We start from the raw sequence: 26,551 nt of genomic DNA on the forward strand, positions 1-26,551 counted from the left end.
AGCACGTGTCGGGGCTGGGGAGTGGGGCTGGCACCACCCTGAGGGTGCATGGGAGAGGCTGGGGGAGGGAGACTGCAAGAGCCCCGGCCTCTGACCCTCCTTGCCTGCACTCCCCTCCTTGGAGTAGGAAGTGGAAGAGACGCCAGAGGAGTGGAACCTCTATTACCCGATGCAGCTGGACCTGGAGTATTCGAGGAGTGCCTGGGACGACTACGAGTTTGACATCAATGAAGGTAGAAATCGGGCCAGGTGCGGTGGGTGTGCCTGTAATCTCAGCCCTCTGACAGGCTGAGGTGGGAGGATCACTTGAGCCCGGGAGCTAAGGTTGCAATGAACTATGATTGAGCCATTGCACTCCGGCCTACGTCATAGACCCTGTGTCTTAAAAAAAAAAAAAAAAAAAAAGAAGAAGGCAAAAACCTGGACAGGCAGGACTTCCAAACATTCCAAACACCACCCAGGATGAGGGGCGGCCTCTGGGGTCAAGGAGTAGGCCCAGGCTGAGTTGCAGTCCACTTACCCCCTCGTCCTCCCGCCACACACTCTAATTTGCCTCAGGGGCTCCAGACCTCAGGCCACTCAGCCCTGTCGGCCCTTGGTCATTCCTTCCCTGCACACCTCTGTGCTGGCTAGTGGGTGTCACCAGGACAAACCTAGTCCCTTGAGTCAGTAAGGGAACAGGCAAATTACACTTTGGGGAGCTTAGGAGAGGAGCATGCCTTGAGTGGGAGGTCAGGAGGGCTTCCTGGCAGAATCTAGAAGACCCAGGAGGCATCGCCTGGGTGAAGTGTGGAGTGGGCAGCCTAGGCAGCAGGGCTAGCTTGTGCAAAGTTTGGAGGCACAAGAAAGTGGAAGGAAGCTGGGTGCAGTGGCTCAAGCCTGTAATCCCAGCACTTTGGGAGGCTGAGACGGTGGATCATTTGAGGTCAGGAATTTGAGACCAGTCTGGCCAACATAGTGCAACCCCATCTCTAATAAAAATTTAAAAATTAGCCAGGCGTGGTGCTGTGCGCCTGTAATCCCAGCCCCTCTGGAGGCCAAGGCAGGAGAATCACTTGAACCTGGGAGGCGGACGTTGCAGTGAGCCGAGATCTCGCCACTGCACTCCGGCCTGGGCGACACAGCGAGACTCCATCTCAAACAAAAAAGAAAGTGGAGGCCGGGCGCGGTGGCTCAAGCCTGTAATCCCAGCACTTTGGGAGGCCGAGACGGGCGGATCACGAGGTCAGGAGATCGAGACCATCCTGGCTAACACGGTGAAACCCCGTCTCTACTAAAAATACAAAAAACTAGCCGGGTGACGAGGCGGGCGCCTGTAGTCCCAGCTACTCGGGAGGCTGAGACAGGAGAATGGCATGAACCCGGGAGGCGGAGCTTGCAGTGAGCTGAGAGCCGGCCACTGCACTCCAGCCTGGGCGGCAGAGCAAGACTCCGTCTCAAAAAAAAAAAAAAAAGAAGAAAGTGGGAGTGTAAAACACCTCAAAAAGGTGTAGGCATGGGTTAGCCGCTGCAGCCCCCACTGTGCAAACCTTGAGGGTGTATCTCTTCCAACAGTGGAGGAAGGCCCTGTCTTCGCCATGTGCATGGCGGGTGCCCATGATCAGGCGACGCTGGCCAAGTGGATCCAGGGCCTGCAGAAGACCAATCCAACCCTGGCCCAGATCCCGGTGGTCTTCCGCCTGACCGGGGCCACTGGGGAGCTCCACACATCCTCTGCAGGGCTGGAGGAACCGCTCCCGCCCGAGGACCGCGAGGAAGACGACAGCCTGCAGCGACAGCAGCAGGGCCAGAGCTGAGTCTGAGCCGGCGTGAGGGCACAGGCTGTGGCCCGAGGAGGCGGTGGACTGAAGGCATGAGATGCCCTTTGAGTGTACAGCAAATAAATGTTTTCCTGCTTGGGGCTCCCTTCCCTCCTCTCTGGCAGTGTGGCATCCCCTCCCCAGGATCTCAGGCTGCCAGCGATGGGCAGGCGAGACCCCCCAGGGTCTGCAAGCTCTTCTGGTTCTCCCCCTTCAAGCGAAGTTAGAAAGTTTAATCAAAAAGGGGTGGGGGCGCTGTTGGTTGTGCACATGCGCAGTTTCCGTTCTTAGTCTCCTTTTGGCGCCCCAGGGCAGCGAGACCGTGAGAAATTTCTCGGCGGCGCTGAAGATGCGCGCCACTTCCGGTCCGGCTCCTAACAACGGGGGAGGCTGGTAACCAAGGTGGGGGGGATGGCGGAGCGGGCGCCGGAGCCCGAGGCGGAGGCGGAGGCTGAGGCGGGCGCGGGCGGGGAGGCAGCAGCCGACGAGGGCGCAGCGGGCCGAAAGGCGCGGGGCCGGCCGCGACTCACGGAGTCGGACCGGGCCCGGCGGCGGCTCGAGTCCCGGAAGAAGTACGACGTGCGGCGCGTGTACCTGGGCGAGGCGCACGGGCCCTGGGTGGACCTGCGGCGCCGCAGCGGCTGGAGCGACGCCAAGCTCGCCGCCTACCTCATCTCTCTGGAGCGCGGCCAGCGGAGCGGCCGCCACGGGTGAGGGGGCCTGGCCCCAAAGGAGGGAGGGAGGAGATGCCCCCAGCCCCCGCCGGGCTTTGCCCCGCCCCCTCCGCTTTGAGGCCCTGCCCCCGGCACCTGCGAGCCCCGCCCAGGAGCCGGACCGCCGGCCTGGGTCTTCCACTGCCAGGCCGGGACGCGCCTGGCCTGTGGCCCCGCCCCCCATCGTTTCGACTGCCCAATCCTAGGATGCACCCAGCCCCTCTACCCGCCTTCTGAGCGCTGGGCTCCGCCCGCTAGAACTCTGGCGGCCCAATCCTGGGACTGGCCCCACCTCCAGGCCTTGTAACTACCCAGTCCCTGGAGGGGCAGCCCCGCCCCCTCACCGGTCTCATCCTCCCCCGCTTAATTCCCCACCTGGCCTGGGACTCGGGACACTGTGGGGCACTCAGCCCTGCCCTTCCTGAAGTTCTGGTGCCCCATCTGGGACTCCGTATGGCCCCATTCCCGCAACCCTAGATCCAGCACACCCAGGGGACTCTTCACAACCTGGACTTCACTCCCCTAAACCTATTTCTGTGAAGCAACTCAGCCCAGGGATACTCGGATGAAGAGGAAACCGCTAGGTAGCTGGGCAGGTGGAGGGCAGAGAAGCCTGTCTTTGTAAAGTAAATTATCTATCTTGAGAAGGAGCGGTGTGGATGGAGTTTTTCCCTTCCTGCCTTATACGTTGATGGGATGATTGAGTTAAAATAGGCAAAGAGCTTAGAACAGTGCCTGGCAGGTAGTGGGTTCCCTGAGTATTAACTTTTACAAGGATGATATTTATTCCCTATCACAAGCAGTGCTGCAAGGAAATCCTTGTTCTGCCCTGGTTTTCAGGTGCACATGTTCGCATGTTTCTCTGGGGGGAGATTCTGAGAGTCAAGAATCAAACAGGTCCTGCTGAATTATACCCACCCCTTTCCCAGGGCAGCAGGCTGATTTATATGCTCAAGAACAGGACTGGAAATGCTGGGAGCGCAAAGATACCTGCCTCGTGGAACAGACATTCTGGTGGGCAGAGGGGATGGCTTGTTCAAAGGCCTGGGATTTTTTTTGTTCGTTTTCCTTTTTTTTTCTTTTTTTGAGACAGAGTCTTGCTCTGTCGCCCAGGCTGGAGTGCAGTGGCAGGATCTCCGCTCACTGCAAGCTCCGCCTCCCGGGTTCATGCCATTCTCCTGCCTCAGCCTCCCGGGACTACAGGCGCCCGCCACCACGCCCGGCTAATTTTTTGTATTTTTAGTAGAGACGGGGTTTCACCATGTTAGCCAGGATGGTCTCGGTCTCCTGACCTTGTGATCCACCTGCCTCAGCCTCCCAAAGTGCTGGGATTACAGACATGAGCCACCGCGCCCGGCCCTCGTTTTTCTTTTTGAGACAGGGTCTCACTCTCTCGCCCAGACTGGAGTGCAGTGGCATGATCACGGCTCACTGCAGCTTCAACCTCGTGGGTTCAAGTGATCCTCTTACCTCCGCCTCCTGAGTAGTTGGGACCACAGGTGCACGTCACCCCACCTGGCTAATTTTTGTATTTTTTGTGGAGACAGAGGTTTCCCTATGTTGCCCAGGCTGATCTCAAACTCCTAGGCTTAAGTGATTCTCCGGCCTCAGCCTCCCAAAGTGCTGGGATTACAGGTGTAAGCCACTGTGCCCAGCCCTGTTTGTTTGTTCTTGAGACAGGGTCTCACTGTGTCACCCAGGCCAGAGTACAGTGGCATGTTCATAGCTCACAGCAGCCTCAACCTCCCAGGCTCAAGGAATTCTCCTTACTCAGTCACCTGAGTAGCTGGGACTGCAGGTGAGCCACCTCGCCTGGCTGATTTTTTTATTTTTTATGGAGATAGGGGTCTCACTATGTTGTCCAGGCTGGTCTCAAACTCCGCGGCTCAAGGGATCCTCTCTCCTCAGCCTCCCAAAGTGCTGGGATTACAGTCATGAGCCACCATACCTGGCAAAAGGCTGTTTACTACAGACTAGAAACTTAAGGAAGTTATATAGTCCATGAGAGAGAGATAGGGGCTATGGAAAAAACAAAAGTGAATGAAGAGTGTGAGTTGGAATTTAAAATAGGGAGTGAAGGTGGTCACATTCAGAAGATAGCATTTCAGTGAAGACCTGAAGGAACCTAGGAGGAGCCATGCAGATCTCTGGGAAAGAGTTGAGGCGGAGGGAATAGCAAAGGCAAAGGCCCTGAGGCAGGACCCTGTTGTGTGCCAGGAACACTGAAGAGGGTTGTATGGCTGGACTGCAATGAGTGAGGGGGAGAAGGGAAGACAAGGACAGATTGGTGACAGGAAAGGTCATCCAGGGCCGTGGAGAGGACTCCAGTTTTTCCTCCCAGTGAGGTGGGAGCCTTTTCTTAAGTGCAAGATTTTGTACGGAGAAAGAAGTGGTATGGTCTGCCTTTATTTCCCCTGCCCCCCCCTTATTTTATTTTATTTTTTTTGAGATGGAGTCTTGCTCTGTCGCCCAGGCTGGAGTGCAGTGGCACAGTCTCAGCTCACTGCAATCTCTGCCTCCTGGGTTCAAGCGATTCTCCTGCCTCAGCCTCCCAAGTAGCTGGGACTACAGGTGTGCGCCCCTATGCCTGGCTAATTTTTCTATTTTTATTAGAGACAGGGTTTCGCCATGTTGGCCAGGCAGGTCTCGAACTCCTGACCTCAAGTGGTCTGGCTACCTCGGCCTCCCAAAGTGCTGGGATTACAGGCATGAGCCATGGTGCCCGGCCTTTTATTTTCTTATTTATTTATTTATTTATTTATTTATTTATTTATTTATTTTTGAGACGCAGTCTTGCTATGTTGCTCAGGCTGGTCTTGAACTCCTGGGCTCAAGAGATTCTCCCACCTCAGCCTCCAGAGTAACTGGGAATACAAGTCACATACCACCACACCCAGCCTGGTTTATATTTTAGAAGGAACTGTCTCGGCCAGGCGCAGTGGCTCAAGCCTGTAAGCCCAGCACTTTGGGAGGCTGAGACGGGCGGATCATGAGGTCAGGAGATGGAGACCATCCTGGCTAACACGGTAAAGCCCCGTCTCTACTAAAAAAATACAAAAAATCTAGCCGGGCGAGGTGGCGGGCACCTGTAGTCCCAGCTACTCAGGAAGCTGAGGCAGGAGAATGGCGTAAACCCCGGAGGTGGAGCTTGCAGTGAGCTGAGATCCGGCCACTGCACTCCAGCCTGGGCGACAGAGCAAGACTCTGTCTCAAAAAAAAAAAAAAAAAAAGGAACTGTCTCTAGGATGTGTGTGGCTTGAAGAATGGATGGGGTACACATTGTGATACAAGGTTGGCCAAGAGTTAACAACTGGTAAAGCTGATGATGAGTCCAAGGAGGTTCACGCTACTCCTGACAACAATTAAAAAGAAAAAAAAGGAGGACAGGGCGTGGTAGCTCACACCTGTAATCCCAGCACTTTGGGAGGCCGAGGCAGGTGGATCACTTGAAGTCAGGAGTTTGAGACCAGTCTGACCAATAGGGTGAAACCCTGTCTCTACTGAAAATACAAAAATTAGCCGGGTGCGGTGGTGCACACCTGTAATCCCAGCTACTTGAGAGGCTGAGGCAGGAGAATTGCTTGAACCCGGGAGGTAGAGGTTGCAGTGAGCTGAGATCATACAACTACACTCCAGCCTGGGCAACAGAACAAGATTCTGTCTCAAAAAGTAAAATAAAAATAGGCCAGGCACAATGGCTCATGCCTATAGTCCCAGCACTTCGGGAGGCCAAGGTGGGCAGATCGAGAAGTCAGGAGTTCGAGACCAGCCTGGCCATCATATTGAAACCATGTCTCTACTAAAAATACAAAAATTAGCTGGGCGTGGTGGCGCACACCTGTAGTCCCAGCTACTCGGAAAACTAAGGCAGGAGAATCGCTTGAACCTGGGAGACAGAGGTTTCAGTGAGCCAAGATGGCGCCACTGCACTCCAGCCTGGACAACAGAGCAAGACTCTGTCTCAAAAAATAAAATAAAATTCGGCCAGGCACGGTGGCTCACACCTGTAATCCCAGCACTTTGAGAGACTGAGGTGGGCAGACCATGAAGTCAGGAGTTCGAGACCAGCCTGGCCAGCATATTGAAACCCTGTCTCTACTAAAAATACAAAAATTCACTGGGCCTGGTGGCACATGCCTATAGTCCCAGCTACACGGGAGGCTGAGGCAGGAGAATCGCTTGAACCCGGGAGGCAGAGGTTGCAGTGAGCCGAGATCACGCCATCGCACTCCTCCAGCCTGGGCGGGAGAGCGAGGCTCCATCTCAAAAGAAAAAAAAAATTACTAAAGGGATACTTTCAGACAGAAAATGCAGGCCTGAGTGTGGCATTTGCTCTCCTTGGTAAGGGAGGTGAGGGAGAAGCAGCAGCCCCAGTGCCAGTGGAGCACTGGGCAGTGGCAGCACCCAGGAGGCCAAAGGAAGCGTCTATCATGTCCAGTGCTGTTGGGCCAAGTGAAGCGGCCATCACTGGTGACCGTAATGGGAGAGTGTCTTACGTGATGGAGAAAAGCCCTGACTGGAGGAGTTCCAGTGAGACAGAGGAGAGGATATGGAGACAGCGAGTGTAGACAACCGTGGCAAAGGGGGGAAATGAGGAAGGAGGCTGGGTGCGGTAGCTCATGCCTGTAATCCCAGCACTTTGGGAGACTGAAGCAGGAGGATCGCTTGAGCCCAGGAGTTTGAGACCAGCTTGGGCAACATGGCGAAACTCGATCTCTACAAAAAATACAAAAGTTAGCCAGGCACAGTGGTGCATGCCTGTGGTCCCAGCTACTCAGGAGGCTGAGGCAAGAGGATCAGTTGAGCACTGGAGGTTGAGGCTTCAGTGAGCTTTGATGGCGCCACTGCACTCCAGCTGGGGCAATACCACGAGACCCTGTCTCAAAAAGAAAAAAAAAAGATATGGGGAAGGGGCTGGTGGGGAAGGTGGGTATCAAAATGATTTTAATCCAAGACGGGAGAAATCATGGCATATCTAGATGCTGGTGGGAATGACTGAAGACTGAAAGGAAATGGCAGGCAACAGCAAAGCCAGGTCCTGAGTAGCCCCAGTAGCTGTGGTCCTTGGTGCCAGTGGCCTCTGCTGGGAGTCACAGAGAAGTGGCAGAAGCTGGAGAAGTGGACAGGAGAGGTAGGCAGTTTGAGGGAGAGAGCCCTGCATTGGGGTTGGAAAGTGGCGCTCACCAGGTTACACATGACCTCGCTTGCTCCCCATGGTGATCCTGTGTGGGAGGCACTACTACTATTTCCACTTCACAGACAGGGAGACTGAGGCTCAGAGGGGACAAGACCTGCTTGAGGTCACACAGGCAATTGATAGCAGAGCTGAGTCTTGAACTTGGGTCTGGCTGATACCCACGACTGTCCCCACTGCAATGTGACACTCCCAGCCTCCAGCAGTGAGTGGGTGGAGGTGGCTGTGGACATTAGGACTTGGTTTTGGGGCCGGGCATGGTGGCTTACACTTGTAATCCCAGCATTTTTGGAGGCTGAGGCGGGCAGATCACTTGAGGTCAGGAGTTCAAGACTACTCTGGCCAACATGGCAAAATCCCATCTCTACTAAAAATACAAAAATTAGCTGGGCATGGTGGCAGGCGTCTGTAATCCCAGCTACTCAGGAGGCTGAGGCAGGAGAATCACTTGAACCCAGGAGGCAGAGGTTGCAGTGAACTGAGATAGCGCTACTCCACTCCAACCTTGGTGACAGAGCCAGACTTGGGTATTGGGTTGGGTGGGAGTCTCCACAGCCAGTGTGGCCATGTGCAGGGCAGGGTGGAGCGTGGGAAGGGATAGAGTCACATGGGATGGGACCTGGAAGAGCAGAGCTGGAGGCAGGGGCAGAGCCTGGGGCAGGAAGGATGGAAGAGCCCCAAGGTACAGTCCTGGGAACCAGATGGTTATGGTACCGAGAATTGTTACAGGGCTGGGCAGGAGTCAGAGGGGGTGGACAGTTTTGCTGGTAAGAGACACTAGACTGGTTGTCAAGATGTTTGTGGCAAGAGCAGATCTGGGCCACAGCAGGGAGGCCAGGGGACCCGGGCTCTATGATGATACTGATAATCATAATGATCATTGTACCATTTGCTTATGGATGATCAAGTGATAGGGCTGTACCATGATGAAGATCGTTTTTTGTTTGTTTTTGTTTGTTTCTTTGTTTTTGAGACACGGTTTTACTCTGTTGCCCAGGCTGGAGTGCAGTGGCATGATCGTGGCTCACTGCAGCCTTGACCTCCCCGGGCTCCGGTGATCCTCCCACCTCAACCTCCTGAGTAACTGCGACTACAGGCGCATGCCACCACCTGGGTAATTTCTATATTTTTTGTGGAGACAGGTTATGCTACCCAGACTGGTCTCCAACTTCTGGCCTCAAGCGATCCACCCGCCTTAGCCTCCTAAAGTGCTGGAATTACAGGCATGAGCCACCGAGCCTGGCCTTTTTTTTTTTTTTAATGTATAAATAGAGATGGGGTCTTGCTATGTTGCCCAGGCTGGTCTTGAACCCCTGGCTTCAAGCAGTCCTCCTGCCTCAGCCTCCCAAAGTGCTAGGATTACAGGTGTGAGACACCACACCCAGACAGTACCCACTCTCTTGCTGGCTGTGGGCCAAGACCACTCTCAGCCTCTCAAGTAGTTGGGACTACAGGTTTTAGCCACTGTGCCCTGCAAGATATGCTTCCTTTTGATTAACTCACAGTCACCTAACCAAGGCTTGATATCCAGTCCTACTCACAGGCCTGCCCTGCTTAGGGGAAGAGGATCATACAGGGCATATATCCCAGGGGAACTGTGGGGGCCATCTTGGAATTCTGCTTCCACACCAACTTTTCATACCCACTTTGTTACTTCTCTACTCCCTGACTGTGGGACCCAGGGCGCAGGTGGCCTCACCCCTCCAAGCCTGTTTTTCCTGCTTCTTGAGGTGGTGATGATGCTAGAGGCCTCTCCCAGAGCTGGTGGCAGTAGGGGAGAGAGTCCAAGTGAGGGGCCTGGTGACACAGTGCTGGAGTTGGGGACAGGTACATAAAAGTTCAGATTCCAGGCTGGGCGCAGTGGCTCATGCCTGTAATCCCAACACTTTGGAGGCTGAGATGGGCGGATCACCTGAGGTCAGACACACATACACACACACACATATTAGCTGGGCATAGTGGTGCATGCCTGTAATCCCAGCTACTCTGGAAGCACAAGAATCGCTTGAATGTGGGAGGCGGAGGCTGCAGTGAGCCGAGATCGCACAACCGCACCCCAGCCTGGGTGACAGAGCGAGACTCCTTCAAAAAGCGGTGGCTCACGCCTGTAATCCCAGCACTTTGGGAGGCTGAGGCAGGCAGATCACAAGGTCAGTAGTTCAAGGCCAGCCTGACCAACACGGTGAAACCCTGTCTCTACTAAAAATACAAAAATTGGCCGGGCGCGGTGGCTCAAGCCTGTAATTCCAGCACTTTGGGAGGCCGAAACGGGTGGATCACGAGGTCAGGAGATCGAGACCATCCTGGCTAACACGGTGAAACCCCATCTCTACTAAAAAAAACACAAAAAAAACTAGCCCGGCGAGGTGGTGGGCGCCTGTAGTCCCAGCTACTCGGGAGGCTGAGGCAGGAGAATGGCATAAACCCGGGAGGTGGAGCTTGCAGTGAGCTGAGATCCGGCCACTGCACTCCAGCCTGGGCAACAGAGCGAGACTCCGTCTCAAAAAAAAAAAAAAAAAAAAAAAAAAAATTAGCCTGTAATCCCAGCTACTCAGGAGGCTGAGGCAGGAGAATCGCTTGAACCCGGGAGGTAGAGATTGCAGTGAACTGAGATTGCGCCACTGCACTCCAGCCTGGGTGACAGAGCAAGACCTTGTCTCAAAAAAAAAACAAAAAAAAAGTTCAGGCCAGGCGTGGCCGCTCACCAGCCAAGTAATACCTTGGTATTACTCCCAAAGTAATACCAGCACTTTGGGAAGCCAAGGTGGGCAGATCACCTGAGGTCAGGAGTTCGAGACCAACCTTGTCAACATGGTGAAACCCCATCTCTACTAAAAATACAAAAATGAGCCGGGTGTGGTGGCATGCACCTATAGTAATTCCAGCTACTTGAGAGGCTTAGGCAGGAGAATCGCTGGAACCTGGGAGGCAGAGACTGCAATGAGTTGAGATCTTACCACTGCACTCCAGCCTGGGCAGCAGAGTGAGACTCCATCTCAAAAACAAAAAAAGTTGAGATTTCGTTTCGGTGGCTGTAGTCACTGTCATTACTTACGGGTCAGACAGACCCAGCGCTGGCCCCGCGTTCACCCTCACTGCCTCTCTCTGTTGCAGGAAGCCTTGGGAGCAGGTCCCCAAAAAGCCAAAGCGGAAGAAAAGTAAGTGGAGGCTCAGCCTGGGGGAGGTGGGGAGAGTTGGGAGTGGTGGGAATATGGAAATCGAGGCCCAGAGAGGCCAGGTCGCTGCCCTGGGCAGCACAGTTGGAACCGGCAGAGCCAGACTTCAAACCCAGGTCCACGTGTCTCATGTCTCAGGCAGTGTCCTTGGCTCCCTCAGTCTTTTGCTCCCGGCATGGGAGTCAGCCAGGGGAGAGCCGAGCAGAGGGAACAGCTTGTGCAGAGCCCTAAGGGCAGGGGGAGCCAGGCACTGGTGGTTAGAGGGGAGGTCTGGAGCTTGCCCCTCCTGTCTTGCTGGCCACCAGTCGGTGGGAGTCTGAACAGCCAGGGTCTGCACAGCTCTGAGCCCTGGAGTTAGGGGTCGCAGGCCATGTCCAGCAGGGTGAAGGCCAGCTGGTGGCAGTGAGCCCCTCCCCTTCTTAGGATTCTTCAGAGGCGGGGGGAGCCAGGACCTTCACCCTGAATCCTCAAGGGATGAGGAGCGCAATGAGGAGGGAAAGGGCTGGGCTGGAGAGGTGGCTGTGGGTGCTGACTCTGTTGCCCTCATGGTTGGAGACTCTGGGCGCATTCCCTAGACCCAAACACCTCTTCTGGGCCCCTCTTCATCTCCCGGCCCACAGGAGTGGGGGACATGCTGTCCTCGCACTTGGCCGAGGGACCAGGACCATCACACAAGTCAGATACCATTTCCCAGCACTCACTGTGTGCCCAGCCTTGTTCTGTGTCCTGGACATGTCTTCACTCCCTCCCTCCTGCCTGGCAGCCCTCCGGGATGGGAATCCCTTATTCTCCCCAGCCCAGAGGAGGCCCCTGGGACTCAGAGAAGCTGAGTCACTTGCCCGGAGCTACCCAGCTTGGAAGGGGCAGAGCCAGGATTCAAACCCAGGTGGTCCGGCTCCACCGTGCCCACCCTTTATACAGCGTTCTTTCATCCAGCAAATGTTCCTGGAGTACCTGCTGTGTACCAGGCCCTGTGGGGGCACTGGGGGTACAGGAGGAACAAAACAGCAATGTTCCTGCTCTTGAGGAGCTGACATTCTGGTGGGAGAGACAGACAGGGCACATGTAAACAAATGGCCACAGATGGCATCTAGGTACTACCTGGAGAAAACGGACAGCAAGCTAAGGTTGGCTAGAGTGACTGGGCAGGGAGCGGCCTCTCGGAGAGGGTGCATTTGGGGGAGACCTGAGTGAAGTGGGGAGGGAGCAAGACAGTTATCTGGAGGAAGCAGGCACAGCCCGTGCCAAGGCCCTGAGTGGCCCACACCTAGCCCGCTCCAGGAACAGCGAGGAGGCTGTGTGGCTGGAGTGGAGTGGAGTGGAGTGGAGTCACCAAGCGGGTGAGGGCCAGGAGGTGACAAGTCACATTGGGCCCTGTGGGCCGAAGGGAAGACTTTGGCTTTTACCCTGAGGGAGGTGGTCTTGCTGTGTCGCCCAGGCTGGAGAGCAGTGTCGCAACCTCGGCTCACTGCATCCTCCACCTCCTGGGCTCAAGTGATCCTCCTACCTCAGCTTCCCAAGTAGCTGGGATGAAAGGCATGCACCACCATGCCTGGCTAATTTTCGTATTTTTAGTAAAGATGGGTTTTCTCCATGTTAGCCAGGCTGGTTTCAAACTCCTGGCCTTAAGTGATCCACCCGCCTCTGCCTCCCAAAGTGCTAGGATTGCAGGTGTGAGTCACTGCGCCTGGCCCTCATGGTGGATTCTGAGCAGAGGAGGGAACAGACTTGACTCGGGCGTTCACAGGCGCCCTCTTGCGGCTGCAGGGGCTCGTTAGGGTGGGAGCCTGGGAGTCCTGGGCCTGAGGACTGCACTGATCTAGGCGTTTGATGAAGATGAGAACAATAATAAGTAGCTAACAATTATTATGCACCTACTGTGCGCCAGGCTCCACTGTTTACATGACTTGGCCAATAGAACAGTCCGCATTACCTACAGGGGGTGCTTCTCCTCTCTGAGCCTCAGTTTCCCCCTCTAAACTGGGTGCAGGCCTGGATGGCACTCAGGAGGGCCTCCCAACCCATGGGACCCATAAGGCCCCGGTGGTTCAGGCAGCCATGTCACCATGGGCTGAGCCCCGTCCCTTACACCCACCCCTCGGCCCTGGTCCACAGGGCGGCGACGCAACGTGAACTGCCTGAAGAACGTGGTGATCTGGTACGAGGACCACAAGCACCGCTGCCCATACGAACCGCACCTGGTGGAGCTAGACCCCACTTTCGGCCTGTATACCACGGCCGTGTGGCAGTGCGAAGCTGGCCACCGCTACTTCCAGGACCTGCACTCGCCCCTGAAGCCCCTCAGCGACTCAGACCCAGACAGTGACAAAGGTGGGTCTGTGGGGCGAGGGCACATCGGGGGCCGCCCATGTCTGGGGGCTTCTTACTAGCCCTAGGCTAGCATCACAGACAGAATAGTGGCCACAGTGGCTCTGGCACTGGGACAGAGCAGCGACACGTTGGGCCAGGCCGAGCCCTTCGTGGCCTTGCCCTCTGAGTCCTTACAGAGCCTGAACGGGGAGGCAGTCCCTCTTTACGGAGCAGTTTGCCCATCTGTGCCCAAGGCCAGTCCCGAGCAGGGCTGGCTGAGGGCCCAGGAGCCCTGGCTTGGCAGCTGGGGCGGGGGCAGGCCTGCTGGGGCAGGGCTCGGCCCCCACGGTGAAACGGCCGCCTAAACCACCCAGGCCTTATGGCTCCATAGGCTGTGATGCTCTCCTGAGCCCTGGCTAAGCTGGCCGCTACCTCCTTTTTGATTTTCTCCGGCTCCCAGTTGCGTTCTCTCACCTTCTGCCTTTCCAGGCTTCACTTCTTGCCTCCCCTCCATTCTGCTCCCCTCCTGTTCCCCATTTCTCCTCCCTTGAGCTGCCTGTCTCCTTCCTTGATCTTTCATTTTCTTTGTTTCCTCCTCCCTCCCTCTCTTTCTTGTTTCCTTCCGTTCCCCTTTCTCCTCCTCCATCCCCACCCTCACAGTCCCTGCCTCTCTCCTTCCCATCCCATGGGGCAGGCACTCAGTGAGGGAGGCCCAGTTGGCCCCGGTGAGTGGTGAGGGGGCTGCCGGCAGCCTCAGGGGTTTGGCATTGGCTGGAGAAGGAGTGTGGGGCACACTGCCAGGCGTCCTGTCAGGGCTGAGGGTGGGGCAGTCACCGGGGCTGAGCCTGCGCTGGCTGGCATCTCGGAGCAGGTGGCATCCCAGCTGGCCGAGGGGAAGCCGGGGGTGAGAGGTGTTCCGGGTGGGCGCCCCCGCCAACGACCGTCCCACCAAGTGTTGGCCAGGCTCCCAGCGTGCAGTGGCCCCTCGGCTGCCCCGTCCCGTGATCTGGGACCTGCATTCCGCCCTCCTCTGCCTTTTACTGCCCCCCTCACTGTGTGCCACTCCTGGCCCTGCCCAGAGCCACCATGAATCTTCTGCATGGCCTTGTCATCAGCCCCACTTTGCAGTCAAGGAACCCTAAGCCCCAGGAGTGATCTGACTGGCCCATTTGGTGATGGGTCAGGCTGGGGTGTGCGTGGTGCCCAGAGCAGCTTCCTTATGCCCCAACTCACTCTTGTCGTCCAGGCTAGAGTGCAATGGCGTGATCTCAGCTCACTGCAACCTCCAACCCTCAGGTTCCACCGATTCTCCTTCCTCAGCCTCCCGAGTAGCTGGGATTACAGACACCTGCTACCACACCCAGCTAATTTTTGTATTTTTAGTAGACATGGGGTTTCACCATGTTGGCCAGGCTGGTCTCAGACTCCTGACCTCAGGTGATCCACCCACCTTGGCCTCCCAGAGTTCTGGGATTACAGGCATGAGCCACTGCACCCAGCCTTATTTTATTTTATTTTTTTGAGACAGAGTCTCTCTCTGTCTCCCAAGCTGGAGTGCAGTGGTAAGACCTTGGCTCACTGCAACCTCTGCCTCCTGGGTTCAAGCAATTCTCTCACCTCAGCCTCCCCAGTAGCTGGAATTACAGGCGTGAGCCACCATGCCCAGCTAATTTTTGTATTTTTAGTAGAGATGGATTTTCACCACTTTAGCAATGCTGGTCTTGAACTCCCGGCCTGAAGTGATCCTCCTGCCTCGGCCTCCCTTGGTGCTGGGATTACTGGTGTCAGCCACTGTACCTGGCTAATTTTTTATTTTTATTTACTTTTTTAGAGACAGGGTCTCACTCTGTTTCCCAGGCTGGAGTGCAGTGGTGCAGTCATAGCTCACTGCAGCCTCCAACTCCTGGGTCAAGTGTTCCTCCCACCCTGGCCTCCTGAGTAGCTGGTAACACAATCACACACCACCACAGCCAGCTAATTTTTAAATTTTTTGTAGAGACGGGATCTCACTGTGTTGCCCAGGCTGGTCTCAAACTCCTGGGATCTAGTAATCTTCCTGCCTTGGCCTCCCAAAGTGCTGGGATTACAGGCATATGCCATTGTGCCTTGCCCATGACTATTTCTGTTGGTGCTGTCATTACCTGGGGAGAAGTCTGGAGTCAGCCAGACTTAGCAGACGCTGCAGTCAGGTGGATGCAGACGCTTGCTCTGGCCCTTCCCTCCGCTCATTAGGCGACTGCCCCTCCTTCAGGATGGTGCTGGGGGTTTGACCACCCTGCAGAATACAGGACAAGGGAAAATTATTTAAAAAGAGGGGCTGATCCTCCTTACCGCCAACCCTGCTGCCACCCCAGGTCCATCAAGAGTGGGCATCTCACTGCCCTGAATGGCACTGAGATGATAATAATAGGAAACTTACAGGGTGCCTACTTTCAGTCTCCTGCTGTCCTAAGCCCTTATACATATTTACTCACTAAAGACCCAAAACAAAGGCTGGGCGCAGTGGCTCACACCTGTAATCTCAGCACTTTGGTTTTGTTTTGTTTTTGAGACGAAGTCTCGCTCTGTTGCCCAGGCTGGAGTGCAGTGGGGCAATCTCTTCTCACTGCAACCTCCGCCTCCCAGATTCAAGCGATTCTTCTGCCTCAGCCTCCTGAGTAGCTGGGACTACAGGCATACACCACCACTTCCAGCTAATTTTTGTATTTTTAGTAGAGGCAGGGTTTCACCACGTTGGCCAGGATGGTCTCGATCTCTCGACCTTGTGATCTGTCTGCCTTGGCCTCCCAAAGTGCTGGGATTACAGGCGTGAGCCACCACACCCAGCCAATCTCAGCACTTTGGGAGGCCAGGCAGGTGGATCACTTGAGCCCAGGAGATCAAGACCAGCCTGGCCAACATGGTGAAACCCCATTTCTACTAAAAATACACAAATGAGCTGGGCATGGTGGCGCAAGCCTGCAATCCTAGCTACTTGGGAGGGTGAGGCAGAAGAATCACTGAAACCCAGGAGGCGGAGGTTGCAGTGAGCCAAGATCGTGCCACTGCATTCCAGCCTGGGCAACAGAGCAAGACTCTGTCTAAAACAAACAAACAAACAAACAAAAACAACCAAAACGCTCCCAAGGGCCAGGTACAGTGGCTTACACCTGTAATGCCAGCCCAGCACTTTGGGAGGCCAAGGCAGATGGATCACTTGAGGCTAGAAGTTCGAGACCAGCCTGGGCAACATGGCAAAACCCAGTCTCTACTAAAAATACAAAAAATTAGACAGGTGTGGTGGTGCATGCCTGTACTTCCAGCTACTTGGGAGGCAGAAGCATGAAAATCACTTGAACCTGGGAGGCAGGGGCTGCAATGAGCCAAGATCGGGGAATGGAGATTCATTCATTTATTGGAACGAACCCTCACTGCGCACCAGGCAACCTTCTCAGCGTGGCGGGCTCTGCACAGGGACCCCACAGCCTTACAGAGTTTACATTCTAGAGGGGAAGTGGATTGTAAGCAGGATAAACCAGTAAAAATATAGAGCATAGTCCGGGCGCAGTGGCTCAAGCCTGTAATCCCAGTGCTTTGGGAAGCCAAGTTAGGATTGCTTGAGGCCAGGACTTAGAGAACAGCCTGGGCAACATAGTGAGACCCCATCTCTAGCAAAAAAATTAAAAAGTTAGCTGGGCATAGTGGTGCACCTCTCCCAGTGCTTTAGGAGGCTGAAGCAGGAGGATCGCTTGAGCCTAGGAGCCCGAGGCTGCAGTGAGCTATGACTGTGCCACTGCACTCCAGCCTAGGTGACAGAGGGAGACACTGTCTAAAAAAAAAAATTAATTAATTACAATATAGGCCAGGTGTGGTGGCTCACGCCTGTAATCCCAGCACTTTGGGAGGCTGAGGCGAGTGGATCACTTGAGGTCAGGAGTTTGAGACCAGCCTGTCCAACATGGTAAAACATCGTCTCTACTAAAAATACAAAAATTGGCGGGGCATGGTCAGGCATGCCTGTAATCCCAGCTACTCAAGAGACTGAGGCAGGAGAATCACTTGAACCAGGGAGGTGGAGGTTGCAGTGAGCTGAGATTGCACCATTGCACTCCAGCCTGGGCGACAAGAGTGAAACTCCCATCTCAAAAATAAAATAAAATATAGAGTGCACTGTAAGGTGGTACGGGCTTTGGGAAAAAATAAAGGAGGGAAAAAGGAACTATTTGAGGCAGAATGGTCAGGAAATTCCCCCTGAAAAAATACTCTTTAATGAAGGGTCTGATGGAGGGGAGGGAGGAGCCCTCTCAGATGTCAGACAGAAGAGGATTCAAGCCAGCCAGGCGCAGTGGCTCACGTCTGCAGTCCCGGCAGTTTGAGAGGCTGAGGCAGGTGGATCACGAGGTCAGGGGATCAAGACCATCCTGGCTAACATGGTGAAACCCCATCTTTACTAAAAATACAAAAAATTAGCCGGGCGTGGTGGCGGGCGCCTGTGGTCCTACCTACTTGCGAGGCTGAGGCAGGAGAATGGCGTGAACCCAGGAGGTAGAACTTGCAGTGAGCCGAGATCGCGCCATTGCACTTCAGCCTGGGTGACAGAGCAAGACTCTATCTCAAAAAAAAAAGAGGATTCAAGCCGAGGGAATGGCAAGTGCAAAGGCCTTGAGGCAGGAACCTATCTAGTGTCTCTAAGGACATTAGGAGAGGAGGCGAGGGCAGGAGGTGATGGAACACCTCCTGAAACAGACACACCCCCGCTCTTGTGACCTGGCATAGTAGTTTGTTTCCCATACACAAAGCCTGGTGCTTCCATCTTGCAGACTGCCTTTCATCCGTGGACCCAGGTTCTTTCCTTTCTATGGCTCCAGCCTCCTTCTGGATCCTGGCTGGCTGGCGGGGAGAAAAGTGGAGGCTCAACCTTGGGAGCACCTGTTCACTTGCATTCCATTGGCAGGGTCTCAGCCACATGGCCACACCTACCCGCAAGGGATGCTGGGAAGTGTAGTCAGTGCTGGTGCCAGGAACAGAGGGATTTAGTGAGCAGCTAACCTGCCTTTTTTACAGGAGGTAAAGAGCAGGTTCTCAGGAGCCGGGGACCCAACAGAAGGGACTGCCCTGGCCCTGGCAGGAGGCTGGTGGGGCCGTGACTAGCATCTGCAGGGGAAGTGGGAGAAGCAGTCAGGCTGCAGGTGGATGTAGTTTGGATGCAGCACCAACAGGTTTTGCTGACAGATTGGAAGTGGGTGTGAGAGAGAGAGAAGTCAAGAAGAGCCCCAGGACTTTGGCCTGAGCCACTGGAGAGACTGAGCTGCCATCCGCTGAGTCAGGGACACCTGTGAGCAATGCAGGCCTTGTGGGAGGGAAGATACAGAGCTCAGTGTTGCAGATCTGAGTTTGAGAGGCCTGTGAGACCCTCTTAGGGGGCCAGTGAGATGGAAGAATCTGGAGCTCGACATGGAGGTCTAGGCAGAAACTGCATATGGAGTCACCAGGCCATGGGTGGTTGTAGTGATAATAAGAATACATACTTAGCCGGGCGCAGTGGCTCATGCCTGTAATCCCAGCACTTTGGGAGGCCGAGCCGGGCAGATCACCTGAGGTCAGGCGTTCCAGACCAGCCTGGCCAACTTGATGAAACCCCATCTCTGCTAAAAATACAAAAAAATAAAAAATAAATAAATTAGCCTGGCGTGGTGGCGCATGCCTGTAGTCCCAGCTACTCTGGAGGCTGAGGCAGAAGAATCACTTAAACCCGGGAGGCAGAGGTTGCAGTGAGCTGAGATTGCACCACTTCACTACAGCTTACACAACAGAGCAAGGCTGTGTCTCAAAAAAACAAACAACAGCAACAACAAAAAAAAACCCTCTTGAACAGTTCCAGACTGGTGAACACATTGAGATGCTGGGACGGTGGTGCCCCGGGAGAGGGCATGGAAGCACTCACCATCCCCCCGTATCTTGCCCTGTGCCTCTCTTCCCTTTGGCTGTCTCTGAGTTGAATCCTTTATAATAAAGCTGCAATCATAGGTAGAGCCATTTTCTGAGTTCTGTGAGTTGTTCTAACAAATTATCAAACCTGAGGATGGAGTCATAGAAACCCCCAATTTATAGCCCATTGGTCAGACATACAGGGTAGCCCGGGACTTGCAGCTGACATCTGAAGTCAGGCGGTCTTGCGGGACTGAGCCTTTAAGTTGGAGGATTTGATGCCCACTCCAGGAAGATAATGTCAGATTGGATTGAATTATTGGACATTCAGTTGGCATTGAGAATCGGAGGGTGGCCTTTAACCCCATCAGCCTGGGCAAGCCTGGGGGTAAGGTGAGCACTGAGGAGAGGCACCGGGCCGAGCCTTGCAGGCCTGCAAGAACCAAATAAACTTGGAAGGAGCCACCAGGGAGGGCCCAAGACACCAGAGTGTGGGTCTGGGGGCTAAGAGAGGAGAGTGTGCCTTGGAGTAGGGGTAGTCAGCTGGGTCAGTCATCTTGGAACAGGTAGAGACAGTGGGGATTGAGAAGTGATTGCTGTTTTAGGCAGTGAGAGGGTCACAGTGTCCAGTCCCTGAAGAGCCCGCAACAAATACCAACTGCTGGCCGGGCATGGTGGCTTACACCTGTAATCCCAACACTTTGAGAGACTGAGGTGGGAGGATCACTAGACCCCAGGAGTTCAGGGCCAGCCTGGGTAGCGTAACAAGACCTGATCTCTACTTGGAAAAATCGGGGCCGCACGAGGTGTCTCATGTCTGTAATTCCAGCACTTTAGGAGGCCCAGGTGGGCGGATCACCTGAGGTCAGAAGTTCGAGACTTGCCTGGCCAAAATGGGGAATCCCGTCTGTACTAAAAATACAAAAATTAGGCAGGTGTGGTGGTGCGTGCCTGTAATCCCAGCTACTTGGGAGGCTGAGGTAGGAGAATCGCTTGAACCCAGGAGGCAGAGGTTGCAGTGAGCCAAGATCACACCATTGTACTCAACCTGGGTGACAGAACAAAACTCTGTCTCAAAAAAAAAAGAAAGAAAAGAAAAATTCAGGCCGGGCTCAGTGGCTCACCCCTGTAATCCCAGCACTTTGGGAGGCCGAGGCGGGCGGATCACAAGGTCGGGAGATCGAGACCATCCCGGCTAACACGGTGAAACCGCATCTCTACTAAAAATACAAAAAATTAGCGAGGCGTGGTGGCGGGCGCCTATAGTCCCAGCTACCCGGGAGGCTGAGGCAAGAGAATGGTGTGAACCTGGGAGGTAGAGCTTGCTGTGAGCCGAGATTGCGCCACTGCACTCCAGCCTGGGTGGCAGAGCGAGACTCCATCTCAAAACAGAAAAAAATAAAAATTCGGCCAGGCACGGTGGCTCACCACTGTCATTCCATCACTTTGGGAGGTTGAGGTGGGCGTACGACTTGAGGTCAGGAGTTCAAGACCAGCCTGGCCAACATGGTGAAACCCCGTCTCTACAAAAAATACAAAAATTAGCCGGGTGTGGTGGCACACGCCTGTAGTCCCAGCTACTTGGGAGGCTGAGGCAGGAGAATCACTGGAACCGGGGTGCCAAGGTTGCAGTGAGCTGAGATCGCACCACTGCACTCCAGCCTGTGTGACAGAGTAAGACTGTGTCTCAAAAAAAAAAAGAAAGAAAAGAGAAAAATAAAGTAAAAACTAAATAAACAAATACCAGTGGCTGCAGCTATCATAACCATTCCCTTTCTTCTGTCCCCACAGTGGGCAATGGGCTGGTGGCCGGCAGCTCTGACTCGTCCAGCTCTGGCTCTGGCTCTGACTCTGAGGAGCCCCCTGAAGGCCAGCCAGTCAAGGCTGCAGCAGCGGCAGCGGCGGTGACACCCACCAGCCCAGTGGGCAGCAGCGGGCTCATCACTCAGGAGGGTGTACACATCCCCTTTGACGTCCACCATGTGGAGAGCCTGGCTGAGCAGGGTACCCCGCTGTGCCCCAACCCGGCAGGCAGTGGGCCCGAAGCCCTGGAGACGGTGGTGTGCGTGCCGGTGCCCGTGCAAGTGGGTGCGGGCCCCGGCGCCCTCTTTGAGAACGTGCCCCAGGAGACCCTGGGTGAGGTGGTGGCCAGCTGCCCCATGCCAGGCATGGTGCCAGGCTCACAGGTGATCATCATCGCGGGCCCTGGCTACGACGCTCTCACGGCCGAGGGCATTCACCTCAACATGGCAGCGGGCAGCGGTGCCCCCGGCGGTGGCCTGGGCGAGGAGGGGCCCTGTGCCATGATGGAGGGTGTGGCGGCCTACACCCAGACAGAGCCCGAGGGTAGCCAGCCTAGCACCACGGACGCCACTGCAGTAGCAGGCATCGAGACCAAGAAAGGTCTGGGGGACTTGCCATGGCCTGTGGCCAGGGGTGGTTGGGCCTGGGAGGGGCCGGGTAAGAAGTGGCCCTCGAAGTGGGCACCTTGGCAGCCTTCGTCCCCTGCGGACACCACCCTGTGTCCACCCCGTAGAGAAGGAGGACCTGTGCTTGCTCAAGAAGGAGGAGAAGGAGGAGCCAGTAGCCCCGGAACTGGCAACGTCGGTGCCTGAAAGCGCAGAGCCCGAGGCAGAGGCAGACGGGGAGGAGCTGGATGGCAGCGACATGTCAGCCATCATCTATGAAATCCCCAAGGAGCCTGAGAAGTGGGTGCCAGGGTGGGCAAGGGTGAGGGCGAGGGCTAGGAGCGGCCCACAGTCCCCCAGCCTGCTTGGTGTGGGAGCCCTGATTTCATGGCCCCTTCCCCTCCAGGAGGCGGCGGAGCAAGCGGTCGCGGGTGATGGACGCTGACGGCCTGCTCGAGATGTTCCACTGCCCATATGAGGGCTGCAGCCAAGTCTACGTGGCCCTCAGCAGCTTCCAGGTGAGGCCGCCACCCGGAGCAGCCTGGGCCAGGCCCACAAGGCCCAGGCCATGGCACCGCCAGGATGTCCTACCTCTAGTTTGCCCCTTGGAATTTGACGAGGTGCCCCTGAAGGCAAAGACAGGGACTTGTCATACCCCACACCTGGTGTGGGAGGATGCAACAAGAGGCCTTTGAATGTGCCGTGCTATGCTTTGATTGAGCATGTGTTAAGCATCTAGTGCAAGCCAGGCCTGCAAGCTGGAGCCAGGGTTGCTCTAGTATGTTAAACAGGGAAAGAACAAAGGAATGAATCAATTGGGGCTGCCTGTTCCAGGCCCATGGGGGCTGACAGCCCTCAAATCCAATCCCAGTCCTGCCACTGGCCACCTGTAAGACCCTGGCCAAACCACTGAGCCTTGAACCTCAGTTTCCCCATCGATTAATTGGGCTAACAGCTGGGCCCTTCACAGAGTTGACAGATATCCCAGTCCAGAGCCTAGCATATAGTAGGTGTTCAATAAAACTGCCCTTGGCCGGGCATGGTGGCTCACACCTGTAATCCCAGCACTTTGGGAGGCTGAGGCGGGCAGATCACGAGGTCAGGAGATCGAGTCCATCCTGGCTAACACAGTGAAACCCCATCTCTACTGAAAAATACAAAAAAAAAAAAAAAAAAAAAAAAAAAAACAGTGTGGTGGCAGGTGCCTGTAGTCCCAGCTACTCAGGAGGCTGAGGCAAGAGAATGGCATGAACCTGGGAGGTAGAGCTTGCAGTGCGCCGAGATTGCACCACGGCACTCCAGACTGGGCGACAGAGCAAGGCTCCTTCTCAAAAAATAGAAAAGCTGTCTTTTGACCCCAGTTGTGCCCCTGGGAATCTCTGAGCTGGGCAAGGGTACCCCTCTTCCCTTCTCCTGGGGAGGCCAGCTCCAACCTGCCTTCCAGCTGCCCTCATCTCTCCCCGCCTCCCAGAGCCCCTTCCGTGGGCCTGTGGGACCCACTCCTGCCCGTCTCGTCCCCAGAACCATGTCAATCTTGTGCATCGGAAAGGAAAGACCAAAGTGTGCCCTCATCCTGGCTGTGGCAAGAAGTTCTATTTATCCAACCACCTACGGCGGCACATGATCATCCATTCAGGTCAGGCCCTGGGCCAGCTGGCTGCATGAGCAGGGAACACAGGGACATGGGGCTGGGAGCCTGGGCCAGGGCTGGCGGGTCAAAGCCCAGTGCTGGGTCTCCAGGCACAGGGCTACACCCCAGGAGCTTCCTCCCTGTCCTCAGTAAGCTGTAACTATGTGAGCCACAGCGACAGGGACTATTACCAATCAATCACAGGAATTGGGCGGGGCCGGCTTTCTTCCCTCCTATTCCCACGACCCCATGCCCCATGACCCCATGAGCAGGTCTCATGCAAGACTTAAGGAGCAGCTGACACCACCACTGCTCTTCCGGATTGGAACCTATAGTAGCACCTGGGGCCACAGGCCAGACCAGTACCCACCCAAGCAGCAGCAGGAAGGAGAGCTGGGCAGAGAGGAGCAGCTGGCTTGGGACTGGGCTTCGGTTTCCACTTGTGGCAGAGATGCAGGTCTTTTGCCTGGGCTAGGGACACAGTGGAGAGCCATGGTGCCTATGTCCAGCGATAGGGCATGGTGCTGAGGGCCAGAGCTGCTGATATCACAGGAGATCAGAAGTTTGGTTTTTTGTTTTTTTATTTTTTTTTTCTTTGTGTGTGTGGTTATTTTTTGCAATGGAGTCTCACTCTGTTGCCCAGGCTGGAGTCTGATCGGCTCACTGCAGCCTGTGTCTCCCAGGTTCAAGCAATTCTTCTGCCCCAGCCTCCCAAGTATCTGGGATTACAGGCGCCCACCACCACACCAGCCAATTTTTGTATATATTTTTTTAGTAGAGACAGGGTTTCGCCATGTTAGCCAGGCTGGTCTCCAACTCCTGACCTCAGGCAATCTGCCCTCCTTGGCCTCCTAAAGTGCTGGGATTATAGGTGTGAGCCACCGCGCCGGGCAGAAGATTTTTTTTTTATGCAAAATCACCCAAAGTTCAAATATCGGGGACAAGACTGGGCACGGTGGTAATCCCAGCCCTTTGGGGGCCGAGGCAGGCAGATCACCTGAGGTCAGGAATTCGAGACCAGCCTGACCAACGTGGAGAAACCCCGTCTCTACTAAATATGCAAAATTAGTTGGGCATGGTGGGTGGCGCATGCCTGTAATCCCAGCTACTCGGGAAGCTGAGGCAGAAGAATTGCTTGAACCCGGGAGGCAGAGGTTGCCGAGATTGGGCCATTGCACTCCAGCCTGGGCAACAAGAACGAAACTCCATCTTAAAATACACACACACACACACACACACACACACGCACACACGACAAATTCAAACCCATGTTGGCTTGGCAGTTTGCACCCTATGCCCCTCAGGGACCCAAGTTCGATCTCAGCTCTGCTTGATTGCGTTTCTGGGTAATTGCATGGGAAGGTCGTAGGGTTCGGTCGGCCTGCACCTGCAGTCCTGGGAGATCCAAGGAGACAGCCCGATGCTCCTTCTAGCAGCACAGTCTGCAGCCCTATAGCCCACCATCCTCAGCCTCGGTCCCCACCACCCCCAGGTGTCCGTGAATTCACCTGCGAGACCTGCGGCAAGTCCTTCAAGAGGAAGAACCACCTGGAGGTACATCGGCGCACGCACACCGGCGAGACCCCCCTGCAGTGAGTGACAGGCCGCCCCATGCCGCTAGAGGATTGGGTGGGGAGGGGATCCCAGCAGGTCCCAGGGGCGGCTTCGCCCCCACGCAGTGCCTGGGCCCAGTTCCACCTGCGCTCGGCCTTGTGTCGGCCTTGTAGGGCCCCGCTCCGCCCACTCTGATCCCGCCCCGTGCCGCCACGGGCTCCTGGCAGGTGCGAGATCTGTGGCTACCAGTGCCGGCAGCGGGCGTCCCTCAACTGGCACATGAAGAAGCACACTGCGGAGGTGCAGTATAACTTCACGTGTGATCGCTGCGGGAAGCGCTTCGAGAAGCTGGACAGCGTGAAGTTCCACGCGCTCAAAAGCCACCCGGATCACAAGCCCACCTGACCCCACCTGACGACTGACCACCCCTATTTATTCGTCCGCTCAGACACCACTCCCGGGCTTGCTGTGGCCTGGACAGCTGCGAGGGGCGCCCGGACCGCGGGCCGGAAGGAGGCGCCCCCGCCCCGTCCCAGGGCTGGGCCCCCTGGGCAGGTTCCCCACCCCGCCCCACTGCATCCTTCTCGGAGCTGGTACCTGGGGCTGCATTGCTGGAACTGTGTCAAGAGAGCAGAGTGAGATTAAAGAGCGAGAAAGGAGATGCCCTTCCCCTAGGCCTGAATGATTTGGGATGCCAGGTCCCTCTCTGTCTCCAGCCTGCTTGATCCCTTCCTGAGCGAGGCCGGGAACGAGGGATGTCCCTGGGCCCGGCAGCCCCGCACAGCCCCTGCTCCCACAGGATGGGGTGGGACTTGGGGGTCTGGGGTCTCTGGGCATCTCCCAGAACTCAGGACCCTAATGCCCACTCCTCCTGTTTTATGGAGCACCCATGTCCCACCCTCAGTGAGCTTCCGGGATGAGATGGGGAGGTGTTCAGGAAACCCCTAAAATGAGAAACATCTGCAGTTAGCGACAAGCGCCATGCAAAAGAGAGAGTGATGCGTTGTTTTCTGGGGATGCTGTTTAGGTCGGTGGTCAGGGAGGGCCTTTGAGGAGGTGGCATTTGCGCATAGGCCAGAATGACAAAGATCTATCCTTGAAGAAAGCTGGGGGAGGAAATTCTCAGGCCAGAGGAACAGCCAGTGCCAAAGCCCCGGTAGAACCAGCTCGGCGTGTTCCTAAAACAGGAAGCCGCGGGGGGAAGGGGAGTTGGCGGCGGCTGCCCTGGCCCCATTTCCCGGAGGAGGATGCTGAGGCCGCCGCCTCCTGCAGGCAGCTAGAGAGAGGGGCGGGGTTCGAGGCGTGGCCGCTAGGTGGCGTGCGAGGCGCGTAGGCGCCGGTGGCCGCAGCCACGTGACCCTGGGGACCGCAGCCGCGAGCTCAGGCACGTGCCCGGGGGAGCCCTGTGGCGCCACGCGCAGATTGGCCCCGCCGGCTCCTCACCAGCTCGGGATGGGGCGGGGCCCCAGCTACGCCTCAGTTTCTGCTGCGGACCGGGGGGCTACCCCAGCCGGGGACAGAAGAATCGGCGAGGATGAGCGAGTCCGGCTGCTGAGGCCGCCCCCGCGAGCTCCCTCCCAGCTGAGGCAGGTCCCCTCCACTCTCCCCGCACAGCCGGAGCCGGCAGGTTTCCATGGGAACTGCAGTTGGGTCCGCGCGCCCAGGAGCAGCCTCCCTTCCAGCACAGCTTCCGATGACAGAAACCGGGAGGAACATGGGGTGGAGAACAGACCATCGCTTGGGGCCCCTAGTGTCCGCAGTCAGGTCGCCCCGGCGAGCCCATGAGGGGCCACCCGGGGACCCGCACCGCCACCGCCCCTATTGCGCGGGTCACAGTGATTGGCCTGCCCTCCCCAGGCG

General features: G+C 56.0%; 2 protein-coding genes across 6 annotated transcripts in view; both read left to right on the forward strand.

The window, feature by feature from the left end:
• Positions 1–2,068, forward strand: part of ECSIT (ECSIT signaling integrator) — a 28,094-nt gene extending 26,026 nt beyond the window's left edge. For all 4 annotated transcript variants that reach the window (XM_010361691.2, XM_010361693.2, XM_010361692.2 and 1 more), the window contains 2 exons: positions 128–233; positions 1,555–2,068. In XM_010361691.2, coding sequence (XP_010359993.2) covers positions 128–233; positions 1,555–1,796 — 348 coding nt within the window. In that variant the 3' untranslated portion in view covers positions 1,797–2,068. The remainder of the gene's footprint in view (positions 1–127; positions 234–1,554) is intronic.
• Positions 2,069–2,074: 6 nt separating this feature from the next.
• ZNF653 (zinc finger protein 653) lies at positions 2,075–25,371 on the forward strand. 2 transcript variants are annotated; one of them, XM_030936365.1, is made up of 9 exons: positions 2,075–2,509; positions 10,821–10,864; positions 12,998–13,213; positions 20,891–21,502; positions 21,636–21,807; positions 21,914–22,025; positions 23,029–23,143; positions 24,630–24,691; positions 24,919–25,371. In XM_030936365.1, exons 1-9 carry the CDS (start codon positions 2,211–2,213, stop codon positions 25,000–25,002), a joined length of 1,716 nt encoding a protein of 571 aa, XP_030792225.1. In that variant the 5' UTR covers positions 2,075–2,210; the 3' UTR covers positions 25,003–25,371. The 2 variants fall into 2 exon arrangements, with proteins under 2 accessions (XP_030792225.1, XP_030792224.1); XM_030936364.1 differs by having other exon boundaries at positions 24,630–24,729; positions 24,919–25,350.
• The last annotated feature ends 1,180 nt before the right edge of the window (positions 25,372–26,551 follow it).

This window comes from Rhinopithecus roxellana, chromosome 8 (genome assembly GCF_007565055.1).
Source record: "Rhinopithecus roxellana isolate Shanxi Qingling chromosome 8, ASM756505v1, whole genome shotgun sequence".
NCBI classification, from domain to species: domain Eukaryota; kingdom Metazoa; phylum Chordata; class Mammalia; order Primates; family Cercopithecidae; genus Rhinopithecus; species Rhinopithecus roxellana.